At 41.5% G+C, this 18744-nt stretch overlaps 1 protein-coding gene across 4 annotated transcripts in view; it reads left to right on the top strand.

Annotated features, from left to right (window-relative positions):
- Nucleotides 1-1039: 1039 nt before the first annotated feature.
- BST1 (bone marrow stromal cell antigen 1) overlaps nucleotides 1040-18744 on the top strand; it is a 37366-nt gene continuing 19661 nt past the window's right edge. For 2 of the 4 annotated variants that reach the window (XM_082464062.1, XM_082464063.1), the window contains exons 1-6: nucleotides 1040-9264; nucleotides 10375-10501; nucleotides 11584-11719; nucleotides 15206-15288; nucleotides 18109-18185; nucleotides 18528-18620. In XM_082464062.1, coding sequence (XP_082320188.1) covers nucleotides 9071-9264; nucleotides 10375-10501; nucleotides 11584-11719; nucleotides 15206-15288; nucleotides 18109-18185; nucleotides 18528-18620 — 710 coding nt within the window. In that variant the 5' untranslated portion in view covers nucleotides 1040-9070. The remainder of the gene's footprint in view (nucleotides 9265-10374; nucleotides 10502-11583; nucleotides 11720-15205; nucleotides 15289-18108; nucleotides 18186-18527; nucleotides 18621-18744) is intronic. The other 2 variants (XR_014264383.1, XM_082464061.1) reach the window with 2 other exon arrangements.

Raw genomic sequence — 18744 nt, 5'->3', positions numbered from 1 at the left:
TGGCTGTGGCTCACTGTGGGAACAAGGACACTGGCAGCAGAAGTTCTGGGAAGTACTCCTCGGTGTGAGCCCTCCCAGAGTCCGCCATTAGCCCCACCAAAGAGCCAGGTAGGCTCCAGTGTTGGGTCACCTCAGGCCAAACAACCAACAGGGAGGGAACCCAGCCCCACCCATCCACAGACAAGCAGATTAAAGTTTTACTGAGCTCTGCCCACCACAGCAACAGCCAGCTCTACCCACCACCAGTTCCTCCCATCAGGAAGCTTGCACAAGCCTCTTAGATAGCCTCATCCATCAGAGGGCAGATAGCAGAAGCAAGAAGGACTACAATCCTGCAGCCTGTGGAAGGAAAACCACATTCACAGAAATATACACAAAATGAAAAGGCAGAGGACTTTGTACCAGATGAAGGAACAAGATAAAACCCCAGAAAAACAACTAAATGAAGTGGAGATAGGCAACCTTCCAGAAAAATAATTCAGAATAATCATAGTGAAGATGATCCAGGACCTCGGAAAAAGAATGGAGGCAAAGTTTGAGAAGATGCAAGAAATGTTTAACAAACATATTAGAAGAATTGAAGAACAAACACCTAGAAGATTTAAAGAACAAACAAACAGAGATGAACAATACAGTAACTGCAATGAAAAATACACTAGAAGGAATCAATAGCAGAATAACTGAGGCAGAAGAACGCATAAATGACCTGGAAGACAGAATGGTAGAATTCACTGCCATGGAAGAGAATAAACAAAAAGAATGAAAAGAAATGAAAACAGCCTAAGAGACCACTGGGACAACATTAAATGCAACAACATTCACATTATAGGGGTCCCAGAAGGAGAAGGGAGAGAGAAAGGACCCGAGAAAATATTTGAAGAGATTATAGTCAAAAACTTCCCTAACATGGGAAAGGAAATAGCCACCCAAGTCCAGGAAGTGCAGAAACTCCCAGGCAGGATAAACACAAGGAGAAACATGCAAGACACATAGCAATCAACTTGGCAAAAATTAAAGACGAAAAATTATTGAAAGCAACAAGGGAAAAATGACAAATAACATACAAGGGAACTCCCATAAGGTTAACAGCTGCTTTCTCAGCAGAAACTCTACAAGCCAGAAGGGAGTGGCATGATATATTTAAAGTGGTGAAAGGGAAGAACCTACAACCAAGATTACTCTACCCGGCAAGGATCTCATTCAGATTCGACAGAGAAATCAAAAGCTATACAGACCAGCAAATGCTAAGAGAATTCAGCACCACCAAACCAGCTCTACAACAAATGCTAAAGGAACTTCTCTACATGGGAAACACAAGAGAAGAAAAGGACCTACAAAAACAAACCGAAAACAATTAAGAAAATGGTAATAGGAACATACATATTGTTAAGTACCTTAAACGTGAATGGATTAAATGCTACAACCAAAAGTCACAGGCTCGCTGAATGGATACAAAACCAAGACCCATATATATGCTGTCTACAAGAGACCCACTTCAGACCTAGGGACACATACAGACTGAAAGTGAGGGGATGGAAAAAGATTTTCCATGCAAATGGAAATCAAAAGAAAGCCAGAGTAGCAATATTCTTATCAGATAAAGGAGACTTTAAAATAAAGAATGTTACAAGAGACAAGGAAGGACACTACATAATGATCAAGGGATCAATCCAAGAAGAAGATATAACAATTATAAATATATATGCACCCAACATAGGAGCACCTCAATACATAAGGCAAATGCTAACAGCTATAAAAAAGGAAATCAACAGTAACACAATAATAGTGAGGGAATTTAACACCTCACTTACACAAATGGACAGATCATCCAGACAGAAAATTAATAAGGAAACACAAGCTTTAAATGACACAATAGACCAGATAGATTTAAATGATATTTATACGATATTCCATTCAAAAACAACAGATTACACTTTCTTCTCAAGTGCACATAGAACATTCTCCAGGATAGATCACATCTTGGGTCACAAATTAGGCCTCAGTAAATTTTAGAAAATTGAAATTATATCAAGCATGTCTTCTGACCACATGCTATGAGATTAGAAATCAATTACAGGGGAAAAAACGTAAAAAACACAAACACCTGGAGGCTAAACAATACGTTACTAAGTAACCAAGAGATCACTGAAGAAATCAAAGAGGAAATCAAAAAATGCCTAGAGACAAATTACAATGAAAACACGATGATCCAAAACCTATGGGATGCAGCAAAAGCAGTTCTAAGAGGGAAGTTTATAGCAATACAAGCCTACCTCAAGAAACAAGGAAAATCTCAAATAAACAATCTAACCTTACACCTAAAGGAACTAGAGAAAGAAGAACAAACAAAACCCAAAGTTAGTAGAAGGAAAGAAATCACAGACATCAGAGCAGAAATAAATGAAATAGAAACAAAGAAAACAATAGCAAAGATCAATAAAACTAATATCTGGTTCTTTGAGAAGATAAACAAAATTGATAAACCATTAGCCAGACTCATCAAGAAAAAGAGGGAGAGGACACAAATCAATAAAATTAGAAATGAAAAAGGAAAAGTTACAACAGACACCGCAGAAATCTAAAGCATCCTAAGAGACTACTACAAGCAACTCTATGCCAATAAAATGGAAAACCTGGAAGAAATGGACAAATTCTTAGGAAGGTATAACCTTCCAAGACTGAACCAGGAAGAAATAGAAAATATGAACAGACCAATCACAAGTAATGAAATTGAAACTGTGATTAAAAATCTTCCAACAAACAAAAGTCCAGGACCAGATGGCTTCACAAGTGAATTCTATCAAACATTTAGAGAAGAGCTAACACCCATCCTTCTCAAACTCTTCCAAAAAATTGCAAAGGAAGGAACACTCCCAAACTCATTCTACGAGGCCATCATCACCCTGATATCAAAACCAGACAAAGATACAACCAAAAAAGAAAATTACAGAAAAATATCACTGATGAATATAAATGCAAAAATCTTCAAAAAATACTAGTGAACAGAATCCAACAACACATTAAAAAGATCGTACACCATGATCAAGTGGGATTTATCCCAGGGATGCAAGGATTCTTCAATTTATGCAAATCAGTCCATGTGATACACCATATTAACAAATTGAAGAAGAAAAAGCATATGATCATCTCAATAGATGCAGAAAAAGCTTTTGACAAAATTCAACACTCATTTATGATAAAAACTCTCCAAAAAGTTGGCATAGAGGGAACCTACCTCAACATAATAAAGGCCATATATGACAAACGCACAGCAAAACATCATTCTCAATGGTGAAAAACTGAAAGCATTTCCTCTAAGATCAGGAACAAGACAAGGATGTCCACTCTCACCATTGTTATTCAACATAGTTTTGGAAGTCCTAGCCATGGCAATCAGAGAAGAAAAAGAAATAAAAGGAATCCAAATTGGAAAAGAAGCAGTAAAACTGTCACTGTTTGCAGATGACATTATACTATACATAGAGAATTCTAAAGATGCCACCAGAAAACTATTAGAACTAATCAATGAATTTGGTAAATTTGCAGGATACAAAATTAATGCACAGAAATCTCTTGCATTCCTATACACTAATGATGAAAAGAGAAAGAGAAATTAAGGCAACACTCCCATTTACCACTGCAACAAAAAGAATAAAATACCTAGGAATAAACCTACCTAAGGAGACAAATGACCTGTATGCAGAAAACTATAAGACACTGATGAAAGAAATTAAAGATGATACAAACAGATGGAGATATATACCATGTTCTTAGATTGGAAGAACCAATATTGTGAAAATGACTATAGTACCCAAAGCAATCTACAGATTCAATGCAATCCCTATCAAATTACTAATGGCATTTTTTACAGAACTAGAAAAAAAAATCTTAAAATTTTTATGGAGACACAAAAGACCCCGAATAGCCAAAGTAGTCTTGAGGGGAAAAAACAGAGCTGGAGGAATCAGACTCCGTGACTTCAGACTATACTACAAAGCTACAGGAAACAAGACAATACGGTACTGGCAAAAAACCAGAAATATAGATCAATGGAACAGGATAGAAAGCCCAGAAATAAACCCATGCACCTATGGTCAGCTTAGCTATGACAAGGGAGGCAAGGATATACAATGGAGAAAAGACAGTCTCTTCAGTAAGTGGTGCCGGGAAAACTGGACAGCTACATGTAAAAGAATGAAATTAGTACATTCCCTAACACCATACACAAAAATAAACTCAAAATGGATTAGAGACCTAAATGTAAGACTGCACACTATAAAACTCTTAGAGGAAAACATAGGAAGAACACACTCTGATATAAATCACAGCAAGATCTTTTTTTGATCCACATCCTAGAGTAATGGAAATAAAAACAAAAATAAACAAATGGGACCTAACGAAACTTAAAAGCTTTTGCAGAGCAAAAGAAACTACAAACAAGATGAAAAGACAACCCTCAGAATGGGAGAAAATATTTGCAAACGAATCAATGGACAAAGGATTAATCTCCAAAATATATAAACAGCTCATGCAGCTCAATATTAATCAAACAAACAACCCAATCAAACAATGGGCAGAAGACCTAAATAGACATTTCTCCAAAGAAGAGATACAGATGGCCAAGAAGCACATGAAAAGGTGCTCAACATCACTAATTATTAGAGAAATGCGAATCAAAACTACAATGAGGTATCACCTCACACCAGTTAGATTGGCCATCATCAGAAAATCTACAAACAGCAAATGCTGGAGTGGGTGTGAAGAAAAGGGAACCCTCTTGCAATGTTGGTGGGAATGTGAATTGATACAGCCACTATGGAGAACAGTATGGAGGGTCCTTAAAGAACTAAAAATAGAATTACTATATGACCAGCAATCCCACTACTGGGCATATACCCAGAGAAAACCATAATTCAAAAAGACACGTGCACCCCAATATTCATTGTAGCACTATTTACAATAGCCAGGTCATGGAAGCAACCTAAATGCCCATCGACAGACGAATGGATAAAGAAGGTGTGGTACATAGATACAATGGAATATTACTCAGCCATAAAAAGGAACGAAATTGGGTCATTTGTAGAGACATGGATGGACCTAGAGACTGTCATACAGAGTGAAGTAAGTCAGAAAGAGAAAAACAAATATCGTATATTAACACATATATGTGGAACCTTGAAAAATGGTACAGATGAACTGGTTTTCAGGGCAGAAATAGTGACACAGATGTAGAGAACCAATGTATGGACACCAAGGGGGGAAAGTGGCTGGGCGAGGGGGTGGTGGTGTGATGAACTGCAAGATTGGGATTGACATGTATACACTAATATGTATAAAATGGATAACTAATAAGAACCTGCTGTATAAAAAAATATATAAAATAAAATTCAAAAAAAAAGAAAAAGAGCACAAAGTTCAAATTATTATTGTGTCCAAGGTCTTTAGGATATAATATATAGGGGTGGGATAGGGAAGGTGGGAGGGAGACGGAAGAGGGAGGAGATATGGGGATATATGTATATGTATAGCTGATTCACTTTGTTATAAAGCAGAAACTAACACACCATTGCAAAGCAATTATACTCCAATACAGACGTTAAAAAAAAAAAAGAAAAAGAAAAAAAGATATATGACCCTAGGAATTCCCTGGAGGTCCATTGGTTAGGACTCCATGCTTTCACTGCCAATGGTATGGGTTCAATCCTGTGTCAGGGAACTAAGATCCTGCAAGCTGCGAGGCATGGCAAAAAAAAAAGGTATGACCCTAACTTATTTTGTCAAGTCTCAACCTGTACCCTATTTATCAGTCAAAATAAAATGGTACGTTTTTCAGGAGAAGCCCCATGCTTTCCCATTATTCTGTCTTTGCTCAGGCAATTGGTTCCATCTGAAATCTCTTTTCCCCCAATTCTGTATATCAGCATCCTATTCCTTCTAGAACTTCACGTAAGGAGAATAATAAAGTGTGTATTATTTTACATCTAGCTTCTTTCATTTAGCATATACATTTTTCTTACATTCTTCAGTGTATCAGTAGTTCATTCCTTTGCACTGCTTAGTAGTATTTTATTGTAGACTATATCACAATTTGTTTATTCTTCTTTTGTTGGGTATTTGCATTGTTTAGGGGTTACTATGAATTAAGCTGCTATGAACATTTCATGTATAAATCTTTGGGTAGACATATTTTCATTTTCTCTTTGGAAAATACCCAGTAGTGGAATGTCTTTTTTGGTGAGGTACCTGCTGAACTATTTTAAAAGCAGATACCATTTTAAAATTTGGGTTGTTTTTCTTATTTTTGAGTTGTTGAGTTCTTTCTATTTTCTGGATATAAATGTTAAAGCAGTAATTGAAACTGTGAACCTCAGATTGCGACTCGAACCCACGCGGCTGGGACTTGAACATGGCCAAAACCCTGCTTGGGACTCGGACTCACGGTGTTTTAATTAGAATCACTCACCTGGTGTCTGGACTTACTGAGGCTCATGTTCTTTGTGTCTCACGTGGAAAGAATCCAGTGAGAGACAAAGTGATAGGTAAGAAGCAGATTTATTTAGAGTGAAACACACTCCACAGACAGAGTGTGGGCCGTCTCAGAAGGTGAGAAAGGCACCAGGGTATGAGGTGGTCAGTTTTTATAGGGTGGGTAATTTCATAGGCTAATGAGTGGGAGGAGTATTCCAACTGTTTCAGGAAGGGGCAGTGATTTCCAGGAATTGGGCCACCGCCCACTTTTTGATCCTTATGGTTGGCCTTGGAACTGTCATGGCACCTGTGGGTGTGTCATTTAGCTTGCTGATATGTTACAGTGAGCATATACTGAGGCTCAGGGTCTAGTGAAATTTGACTTATCCGCCATCTTGGACCCATTTGGTTCTAATCAGTTTATGTCATGTCCTCTGGCTATGTCATTGTTTCAAAGGTTGTGCCCTGCTGCCTTCCCTCCTGTTTCATAATCAGCATTTACTTTATTATGACTTGTGAATATTATTCATGGCTGAGCTTAGAGTATTATATGACTATATATATTTTTCTTATAAACTTGCTTAACTAGAGGTAGTAATCGCCTCCCTCCCCCTCCCCCCCCCAGCTTATTTGTTTGATTGGTATTCTACATACATTTATGATTATGGTTAAATTCTCTGCAAGACATATAAATCTCACAATGCATTCAAAAGCATCAGTCAATACTTCAGGTGGTGTGTGTGTGATTTCTTTCCCTCTGTCTCTCTCTTTTTTTTTTGTTTCTTGGAAGCATCCTTCCTAGAGCTGTCAGCACAATGAATGGAAATTACTTGCTCTCAAGTTCATCTCCGAAATTTCATACTCTTGAGATTTATCCTAAAAACTTCCAGAGAGAAGGTCAAATAAACAGGATTAGGAAAAGGGCTCTAGATTTTTCAATAGTAACATAGAAATCAGAGAACAGTGGAGCACTGCCTTCAAAATTGTGAGGGAAAATGATTTGCAACTTAAAATTCTCTCTAACCAAACTTTCAATCAAGCATGAGGGTAGAATAATGACATTTTATATTATTATGCAAAAGTCAAAAAATTTAGCCCCTATGGCATCTTCTCAAGAAGCTATTGGAAGGTGTGCTCTAGACATGGGATCTAGGAAACAGGGCATCAATCCAGGAGAGACAAGAACAGGCATCTTCCTGGGTCACTGCAAGACAACTACGCAGCAAGTTGAGAGTAGACTGGGACAGTAAACTGGACAAAAAAGGGTGTTTCCAAGAAACAAAAAGAAAAGAGAGAGAGAGAAAGAAATCACACACACCACCTGAAATATTGACTGATGCTTTTAAATGAATTGAAAGATTTACATGCCTTGTAGAGAATTTGACCATAATCATAAGTGTACATATAATACCACAAACAAACAAATAAGCCAGTGGTAGGGGATGGTGGGAGGGAGACTATTATTACCTCTAGGGTAAGCATGAAGTTCACAAGAAAGGAAACAGAATCATAGAATACTACAACTCAGCCATGAATAATATTCACAAGTCATAATAACGTAAATGCTGATTACTGAGTTAAAGCTTTTGATAAAAAGACTTGGACAATGAAGGGTGAAGAAGGATGCCTTTTGAGGATGTGTGGGGTTAAAGATAAAATTTCCTTTGACGTGGTGGGAAGTCAAAGAATACTATCCAAAATGGAAACATCAAGAAACAGCATACAGGCATATTATTTGGAAATGTGGAAGTAAATGCCAGGAAAACAAAAACAAAAAACCTGTTGAAATAATTTAAAATGCTTATTTCTGGAAAGTGGACTCGAGTTAGGGAGGGGCTGGACAGGACAATGAGAGTTTTGGTTATAAACTTTAAAAATAGAAAAGAGAGATTAAGATAAAATATTCCAGAACCCTCCACCCTACCTCCCACGGGCCTCCCACATTTATCACGTCTGCCAGGCACATAGCTATCACTACCGTAGAAATTGAGGACTTGACCCTCCAGTGAGTTCTGTTAATCTCAGATCTCTACACTGATTGTCTCTGGAATTTTGCATCTATCTGGAAGGGAGATTGTGACCTCCGACAACCTACTTAACTTCCCTGAATTCACTCACCTGTAAATGGGAGTGATAAACCTAGCTCGGAGGGATATTGTGAAAAGGCAATGAAAATTATGCTTGTAAAGTGGTTGGCACATAGTAACAGCTCAATACATATTAACTTTTGTGGTTATTATTTCCTGAAAACAAACACCGTCCACTCAATTAGCCAGTGAGAAAGAGGGTGGGTGTCTGTTAAAGTTGTCATAGTTTGAAGCCAGAAAAATCTTCCTTCGGGGGACTGAACTCGCCTCACCCCTTCTCCAACCTCGCTTCTTCTTTGGGCCTCCCACCTCGTGGACTCCGGCCGTGATTAGCCGAGGGCAATAGTCCTTCCCCCGGTAATGTCCCAACTCAGTCCCGGAGCTGAAGCAGAAAGAGAGACAGGAAGTGAGCGCAGGTTCCGGTAGGGCGAGAATCTTGCCCAGCGGCAGCTCGGGGAGCCACCTCAGCGCGACGGGAGGAGGCGAGTCCGGGAGGCACCCCCAAAGTGCCTGCGATGGAAGCCCGGGGGTGCGCGCGGTCCCGGCGGCCGCTGCCGGCGCTGCTGCTGTTCGTGCTGCTGCCGCCGGCCGCGGGCGCTGCAGGCGCTGCGGACGCGCGCTGGAGCGGGCAGGGCACCATCCCGCACCTGCAAAGCATCTTCCTGGGCCGCTGCGCGGAGTACATTGCGGTGCTGAGCCCCGAGCTGCGGTGAGCGCGGCGGCTGGAGAGGGAGCCCGAGAGGGAGAGGAACGGAGGGGGAGAGGAAAGGGAGGGGGAGGGGAAGAGGGAAGGAGGATGGGGAATCTACTGGGGAGGGTGCACTGGGTGGGATCTGGAGGTGAAGGGTGTGTGTGTGTGTGCGTGTGTGTGTGTGTGTGTGTAAAAATGCAGCAGGTGTTGCGGGGGGAGTGGATGAGGATTAGGTAGCGGTGAGTTTGGACGACAGCCAGCGTAAGGTTAACCAGAACCCATCAGACCCAGGAATATGGTCTCCAGCTGCAATTCCCCAGGTACTTTGGGAATTCAAATTTCAGGTCTTCTAATTTAGAGGACTTTTAAAGTTTGAGTCTCTCTTGCCAGCACTGTGCTGCTTACTAATTTTTGTTCCTTCCTTGGACACATTTTTTCTGTTTTCATAAAGTCCCTCTCTTGTGCCAGTTGTTTTTATTGTGACAGATTTCAGGCCAATAAAAAAGAACGGAAAATAATACAGGGAACACCCATGTTGCCACCCAGCATAAGAAATAAGTTACAAATGGGGTGGGAAATGGTTTTGGAAAGCTAGGTTGGACTTAAGGAGTTGCAGCAGACCCTGGAAGTCATACTTTCTGCCTTAGCAGGAGGCGGAACAGTCTTTTTCCACACTCTGTGCTCACTCCTGATTTTACAGGGTCTTGCATGTCCACTTGATCTCACCTGGCCCCCAACCCCAGGATGGACCTGTGTCTAAATGAAGGGGCACCTGAAGCTGGCAGCCCATGTGGTTTATTGGAATTGTCACCTTCTAGCTCTGTGCATTTTCTGCTGTCTCTGTGAGCCTGTTCTAAGTTCTAAGAAACGTGTGTTGCACCTCTGAAAGACACTTCCACTGTCAGATTTCTAAATCCATCACCAAAGTTATTTTTCTTCCTCTTCTGAATTGGGGTTAATGCAAGAGTTATGACAATTTCCTGTCTTTTTTGTATGCCCAGTTCTGAAGAGTTGATATTTGACAAAATCACTAGTAAAAAACTTGGAGAAACGGAAATATATCACACTGGAATGTGGTCTTTTTTTTTTTCTTTTCTTTTTCCCTTTTAAACTTGTACTTTTCCGCAGGGACAAGAACTGCACAGCCATCTGGGAAGCCTTTAAACTGGCGCTGGATAAGGATCCCTGTTCCGTGCTTCCCTCAGATTACGACCTTTTTATTAACCTCTCCAGGCACTCCATTCCCAGAGACAAGGTAACTCTACCTTTGCCTCGGTAAAACGTTGCTCTGTCTCTATAGAGACAGACAGTGTCCAGGCCAAGCAACCAACTCACAATGTGCGCCAGGCTCTCTGGTGGGAAAGTGGCTCTGTCTTCAACGGTGCTCCTGGGTCTCCTGCCAGTCCTGGGCAGAAGGAACTTTCCTAAGTCAAGAAGTCAGTGCAGAAACCACAAGAACATCAGCGAGTCACCACACCTTTCCCACGGGGCCTCTGCACCTGGCCAGTTCTGAACAATCTCCATCCTAACTGGCTCCAAAGGCCTGAACCTTGAGTACTTCAGAAAACCCTCTATGTCAGTAGCCTCCCAGGAGACCAATACCTCCTCTTAACAGGTCTTAAGATTATATCCATTCAGGACCAGTTTCTTGAAGAAACTGGTTAACATATAATCATGTGGTTTACATGTCTGTATTCTGTCTGCACTCTAAGCACTAATACAGTGAAAGTAAATGAGAACATCTACGTAAATTGCTTGTTTAGAACAGTACCTTGAGTTATTATTATTATGTGAAAACATTGTAACTTCATAGTGGAAACTATAAAGTATAATATAAAGGTAATGTATTTTTGAGACACTTTACCCTTTAGGAATTCATTTTGTGATTGCATATCATCCTAACCACAGCTCTGGGAGAAGAGAAAGGGGTCATACTCCCCATTTTCCACATGTGGAAACTGAGGCACAGGGAGATTACATGCCTTGGTCAAGATCACACATTTAGTATATGACAGACCCAGAATTTGAACCCAGGTCCATTGATTTAAAAAAAAAAACTATCTATCTATAACTACTAGAAAAAATATATATGTATGTATGTATTATATTTTTCTCTGCTGGGAAAATATTTCATTAACATTTGCATGATACCCTTGGAATAAAGAAAAGAGTGCTGGTAGCACTCTCTGAATGGGTAACTAAAGACAAAGACAAAGAAGGTTCAGTTGTTGTGAGGCAAGTCCCAGGTGAATGAGAAATGGTTGGCCTAACTTGTCTTGATGATACTGTGCCTGAAGAAATCAGTTTTGATTTCATTTTGTGTTGGTTTTTCCTTAGTCCCTGTTCTGGGAAAACAACCACCTCCTTGTCACCAGCTATGCGGAGAACGGCCGCCGCTTTATGCCACTGTGCAATGTTCTGTATGGCATGGTTGGAGATTTCTTGAGCTGGTGTCGACAGAAAAATGCCTCTGGTAAGACTTCTGCACGAATCACAAGAAAAGTCAGGGTTCCTATTTACTATGCATTTGCCATTTGTGCTAAGTGCTTTCATATGCATTTTTATCTCTTTGGATTCTGCCCCCCTCAAATCCTCTCAGGTAAAGTGGTCATAATAATAATTAAATAATAACAATGATAATAGAGAAAGAGAATCTATCTTTTGCTAGGTACTGTTCTAAGCACTTTATGGATATTAACTCATTTAATCCCTGCAACAGCCCCATGGCATAGGTCCTATCCTGATTCCTATTTTGACAAACGAGGAAAGTGAGGCACAGCAAGATTGAGAAACTTGCTCAGGAGTGCACAGCACGTAAACAGCAAAGTCAGACAGTCTGACTCCAGGGTCCTGCATGACTCTGTCTTACTATCCTCATTTTCCAGAGGGGAAAACTGAGGCTTTGGGAGGTTAAATGACTTGAAGAACTAGGGCCAGGATTCTCCCCTCTTCTCACTGATTCTGAAGCTGCTCCAGGCCACCAGCAGATATTTTGAGATTCAAATTATTGACTTAAAAAAAAAAAGCACAACGTGAAAGCTGAGAGTTAAGCTTTATTTAGGGCAAAATGAGGACTATAGCCCGGGAGACAACACTTCAGATAGCTCTGAGAACTGCTCCAGAGAGGTAGGGGGGAAGGTCACTGTTATGTATGATTTTAGTGAAGGGGGTGGGTGTGTGCGGTCAGGTACACATTTTGGCAGAGACCTGCTGCTAGTCAAAAGGAACAGATGTCACCATTAGTGATTTTAGTACTTTCCTAGATATGAGGAGATGCAAGACTTGGGCTCATAAAATCTTCTCCTGAAAATATCTTAACTATCTAAAGACCCGTTTTGCCAGTTCTTCCCAGAGCACAGAGTGCCTCATGCTTGATCTCCACCCTGAACTCCTTTCAGGGGGTGTTGAAGGTCAGCGGCTGCAGCGGCTCATGTTTTGATCCTTGTAGAGGTAGATGGCAAGTGCCAATTTTGTAGTTGGCAAAATCACAGTGAAAGTTAAAGTCACAGGGGCTGGCCTGCTGGTAAGGAAAATGCTCCTCATTCATCAGCTCCCACGCTAGGAGCTGGTGATACAGCGGTCTCTGCCCTCAGGAAACATGTAGCTTTGTGAGTGTGGAGAGGTGTGCTCTGAGGCGGGAACGACCCAGAGCTAGGGAATAGCAGAGGGAGACACCGGCATAGACCAGAGCCTCGGGAAGCTTCCTGGCGGCTCTAGCTCTTGATGAGCCTGAAGGCTGAGCAGGATGAAGGCCAGCAAGGAAAGCGGGTGGCGGGAGGTGGTCCCTTCGTGAAGACTGGAGGTTCTTCCTCCCTGGGTATTGGAGTCACTTAGATCCCACATGCCGTGCGGCATGGCCCAAAAAAAAAAAAAAGTTAACCTAAGCTCAGTTTTGTTTCTTGCTCCTCCATTCATTCATCCATCTATAAAGTGTGTAGAGTGCCTCCTCCGTGCCAGTCCTTGCTCTTCTAGGCAGCAAGAGAATAGACCAGGAAAATAATACCTCACCCTTACATTATAGGGGCAGGGGTGGAGATAAGACCATCAGCAGGCAAGTAAAAACATATATATACAGTTCGCCATAAGATTATAAAGGTTACAGAGAAAAACAAAACAGGGAAAAGAGGGTAGGGAGTGCTGGCTGGTGAGGAGGGGAGAGGGAAGCATTGCAGTTTTACACAGGCCCAGGGAAGGCCTCACTGAGAAGCTGATATTTGAGCAAAGACCTAAAGGACTTGAGGAAGAGCATTTCCCGACAGAGGGAACAGCACGTGCAAAGGCCTTGAGGTGGGAGTGTGTGTGGCATATTTAAGGAACAGAAAGGCAGGCAATAAGTGAAGAGGCAAGTAGTAGACTGTGAGGCTAGAGGAACGAAGGAGGGCCAGACAGCACAGGACATCTTGAGGATGCTGACTTTCACTCTGCGTGAGATGGGAAGCATGGCAGGGTGCAGATCAAATGGACATGGCCATTCTTCCAATGGACTGAGACCAGGAGGCCTCAGCTTGATGATCCTACAGAGGGTGAGGGAGAATGGAGGAGGGGTGAGATGGAAAGATCATGAAGGGAGGGAGACTGCAAATTAATATTTGGTCTTGGTCCCCCTGGTTCCTGGCACACAGCTCCTGAAACCCTTGGATTCTGAGGAGCGATGAGTGTCTTTTGTATGGTAATGGGATGACTGGTGGTTGGGAGCCCCTAGATAGCTTCAGATGCGGGCTGGTCACCAAAAAGACAGAGGCATCATTAGAGAGTTGGGACTTTCAGCCCCATCCTCTGTCCTCTGGGAAGGGGAGGGGGACTGGAGATTGAGTTAATCACCAATGATTTAATCAATCATGTCTACATAATGAAATCTCCATAAAAACCCCTCTCTGATGGGGTTTAGGGAGCCTCCAAGTTGGGGAGCACATCGAGATGCTGGTGCACCCAGAGGGAGCAAGGAAGCTCCATGTGTTTCCCTTCAAGAAGTTCACATTTTGCCCTGCTTGGTTCTCCCTGGAACGAATTGTCAATTAACACTTTCTCCTTTTCTTATAGAGTAAATGGGGAACAAATCCCATTATATATCTGCTGAATTTTTTTCTTTTAAACTTTGGGTTTATTTATTTAATTAATTTATTTATTTATGGCTGTGTTGGGTCTTCGTTTCTGTGCGAGGGCTTTCTCTAGTTGCGGCAAGTGGGGGCCACTCTTCATCGCGGTGCGGGGGCCTCTCACTATCGCGGCCTCTCTTGTTGCGGAGCACAGGCTCCAGACGCGCAGGCTCAGTAATTGTGGCTCATGGGCCTAGTTGCTCCGCGGCATGTGGGATCATCCCAGACCAGGGCTAGAACCCGTGTCCCCTGCATTGGCAGGCAGATTCTCAACCACTGCGCCACCAGGGAAGCCCTATCTGCTGAATTTTGTCCTTAAAAATTTTTTTAATGTAATACATTTTAACATTTTCTATATTTTAAATGTTATAAAATTTCTGTTTTCTGGTTAAGGACTGTTACTTTCTTGGTCTATTTTTCTTGTATTTACTTCTAAGACCTGGGTTAATTGGAGAAGGCATTTCTCCCAACAATGCAAAAAAAAAAGTTATATATGTAATAAATATCAATTTTTTAATATATAATTTTTAATATGGATACAATGTATAATATAATATTATATATAATTTTTGGATATATATATATCACTTGCTAACGCTCTAGTAGAGAATTCACCCAGCTGTTTAGTTCTCCGCCTTCCTCACGTTTGTGCCGAGCACAGTGACAAATGTCTTTGTATCAGGGGTTGGGTGCTTCCTCACCAGGCTCCTTGTAGACTGGGTGGGCAGAACTATGAATGTTAAGCCCATACACATTATGTAGAATGAGGTTCAGTATATTTTGCGGAGCCAACGAATATTTTCAATTAATTCTTCCTTGATATAATCTTTGAAATAAAATGTGTTTGTCTGTTTTCCCTGTAGGACTCGACTACCAATCCTGCCCTACATCAGAAGATTGTGAAAACAATCCTGTGGATTCTTACTGGAAAAGTGCATCCATCCAGGTAATCCTGGGATGGCTGGCTGGGCGGCTGAGCAGGTGTGGGATCTGTGAACAGGGGACGGGAGGGTTCAGAGGCTGGGCCATTGGGTCATTACTAAACTTCTCCGAGGCTCAGTTTCTACCTTTGCGACATTCTGATTCACGCTCTCTGTTCCATAAAGGGGTGAGGATTTAAGAAGCTAAAATGCTTAATGCAATGCCTGGTACAGAGAAAAATACTGAATGTTAGCTCCCGAAGAAGGTATTAAACAGTCATTATTACTCTGGGGTTGTGGTTGTTGTTAGTAGTTCAAATCAATGTGATTTTGATTGAGGTGTGAAGTGGGGTAACCCCTGCTTTATAGGAGAGCCTGGGACCCCTAAGATCTAGAAGTGGGCATCAGAGATGTGCACAAGGTTGATATTAACTGAAGAGGAGGCAATAGGAGACCAGGGATAAACTGGAGACGAAGAAATGGTCCCCTAAATGTGGGTCTGTTTCTCGGAGGATATTGTCACCAGAGTTGATGATAGCTATCGGTAGCTATAACATGCCAGTGACGACAGCTTACATTTTCTGTCACCAGCGTTAGACCAAAGATTCCAAATAAAGAGGGTGCAGTCCTTAGCTCAACTACTGAGCAAAGCAGTCAACTATGAACTGTTAGCTGTACTGACTAGGAGGCTGGTGGATGTCAGGTCCTTCTACCCACTGCCACCAAGCTCCTTTCAGGGCTATCTGTGCCTCTTCTGGTCCTACTTCGTGCTCTGGATCACCAGGTGTCCACTGGGTCCACTGTTAATCAGGATGAGAGAGACTTTGGTCAAATCCTCCACCACAGCTGCAGTTTGGATCTGAGCAGAGGACCCGCTCCAGACAGAAGCATTCTTATTCCTGTGCTCTCCTGCCAGCTCCGGTCGGAGCGCTCCGTCCATGCCCACTCCCCACAGGTTCTGCTGGGGTGCAGGCCCCAGGCAGCTGGCAGTGAGCTGCCCGAGCCCCTCAGCGAGGAGTGGGAGGCGGTGGATGCATCATCACTTGAACATGGGATCATAACGACAACTTGGGGGTGATGTCAACATTATATGTTAAAAAAAAAAAACCCATATTCTCCCCAGCAGATCTGCCCAACTTCAAAGTGTGCTCCAAGCCACCATCTTATATTTCCTTCAACTCTAGAATGGGAATCTAATAATCTAATAACCATGCCCACATTTTATGAGCCCTTAGAATATGCTGGATAGTCTGAACATGAGAGATACTATAGTATAGTGATGAGGAGAGGGTCTGAACTATAGCAAAGAAGTATTCAATAAATGTTAAGCATTATTTTAAGTGATTTGATGTTTACAATTCTATGGGGTAGGGACTCTTATTACCCTTGTTTTACAGATAGGAAAAATGAGGCAGAGAGAGGCCAAGAAACTTGATCAGACTTATTACCCAGCTACTAAGGGCAGCAGCCAGAAACCAAATTTTCGACCATGACTTCATAGAGCCTCACTGTATCTGCATGCATTTTTTTAATGAAAAAAATTTTTATCATCAATGTAATAACTGCTCAGGATAGAGAATGACAAATTATAGAAAGTAAAAATAAGAAAACTAATCATCCACATTCATGCTACCTAAGGGCAAATAGTGGTCATCAGACCTTGACATTTGCAGATTTAACTGAGACTGTTAGCCTCCTTGGAAGCAATCTGAGACAGGCGTGGCAAGGAGTACACTGTTGCTTTGTTGCGGCCGGCATTCGGCGTGGCTCTGCTGGGCACGTGTCACAGAGCTGCGTGATACCCCCTGCCGTCCCCCCCATCCGGCTTCACACTAGAATAAACGTTTTATCAGGGAAATTATATGCTCCAGTAGTGTTCTCAACTGGAGACTTGGGAACTTCTCTGGACCTGTCTGTCCCTTGGGAATTTCAGGGGTTGACTAATAGTCCCAGACTTCTGCCTATTTATTTTTCACACAGTGGAGCACATGCTCTGTCCACCTAGTCTCGCTTTTTGCTTTGAATGTAAGCATTTTCTATGTTATTGCATATTTTTGTAGACTTTTATTAATGGCTGGGTAATATTTCAGACATGGAAGTGCCATAATTGACTTATCCTTCCCTGTTGTTGACTGTTTTAGACTGGTTACAAACCATGCTGCAATATACATCTTTGCCCACATCTCTGTGCACCAGGTGATCCTTTGTACTGTTTACCAAGTATTTCTGGCTCATCTTCTGAGCATGTGGTTTGCACTCATTCTGTCTCTTGAAGTTACTTATGTGTGACTTACACTGGCCAATAGGATGTGAGTAGGAATGACTGTGTGACATCTGGGTGGAAGCTTTTAAGAACTGGTCTGTGATTTGCCACTTTCTTCTCCCTTTCCTGATAACCAGTGACTCTGCAGTTGTGGAGTTCATCAGCTTGGGTCCCAGAGCAAGGACATATGGAGCAAAACCCAAACCCCAAATCCAAACACTTGTGATAAACATGTAGTGTGTGCATGAAATAAATCTTTCTTGTTTAAAGCCACTGTGATTTTGAGGTTGTTTGTAATGGCAGCATAAGTTAGTGTACACCAGCTGATACAGTGCTGGAATCTGATACTAGTTTGCATTATTTTATAATGGTAGATTGCCAGGCATGGAATTACTGCGTTTTTGACATTTCAAAGCAATTTTCTTTCCAAGATAAGCCAGTTTGCATCCCTCTGGCTCTATGAAATATCAAATTTATCACATTCTTGCCAGTATTGAAAATTGTCCGTTTAAAAAACAATTGACCATTTCATAGATTAAAAATGACATCTTAGGTTACTCAAAATGCTTGCTTCTTTTCACAGTATGCAAAGGATAGTTCCGGGGTGATCTATGTCATGCTGAATGGTTCAGAGCCAACAGGAGCCTATCCTGTAAAAGGGTAAGAATGCAGCACCAACATGTAAGACAAAGATGCCGAAATGTGTTTTTAGTTGTTTTTAATGGAGGCTTAAGAGAATCATCCACATCCCCAGTCTAATGCTTGCTTCTGTAAGATCAGGTAGAGAAAAACAATTGAATAACCTGGAGATCAGAACCATGTCCATACATTTATACCACTAACAGCTGATGAATGCCTGAATGAAATAAGTAACCTAAAAATTAAAGCTAAAAAGTACCACCCCCCAAAGCTTTAAAACAAATGTGTAAGTCAACTAACATTGATATGGGAACAGTATCATATTGCTTTAGGACTTTAAGAAATGTCTTTCCTGTTTCTCAGGTTTTTTGCAGATTTTGAAATTCCTCACTTACAGAAGGATAAAATCACACGCATTGAGATCTGGGTTATGCATGAAATCGGCAGATCCAATGTGTAAGTTATGGTGCTGCTGGTAACGATCTTTGTGCAAACATGCTTTTCTTGGATGTGATATGATCCAGTCTGATTTACATTTACATTTCTGGGGAATCAACAGTCTTCTCTGTTTCTAATGTGG

This window comes from Balaenoptera physalus, assembly GCF_965194825.1.
Source record: "Balaenoptera physalus genome assembly, chromosome: 5".
Taxonomy (NCBI): Eukaryota; Metazoa; Chordata; class Mammalia; order Artiodactyla; family Balaenopteridae; genus Balaenoptera; species Balaenoptera physalus.
Note: the sequence above shows the minus strand (reverse complement) of the source record. Positions and strands in the feature narration are given on the sequence as shown.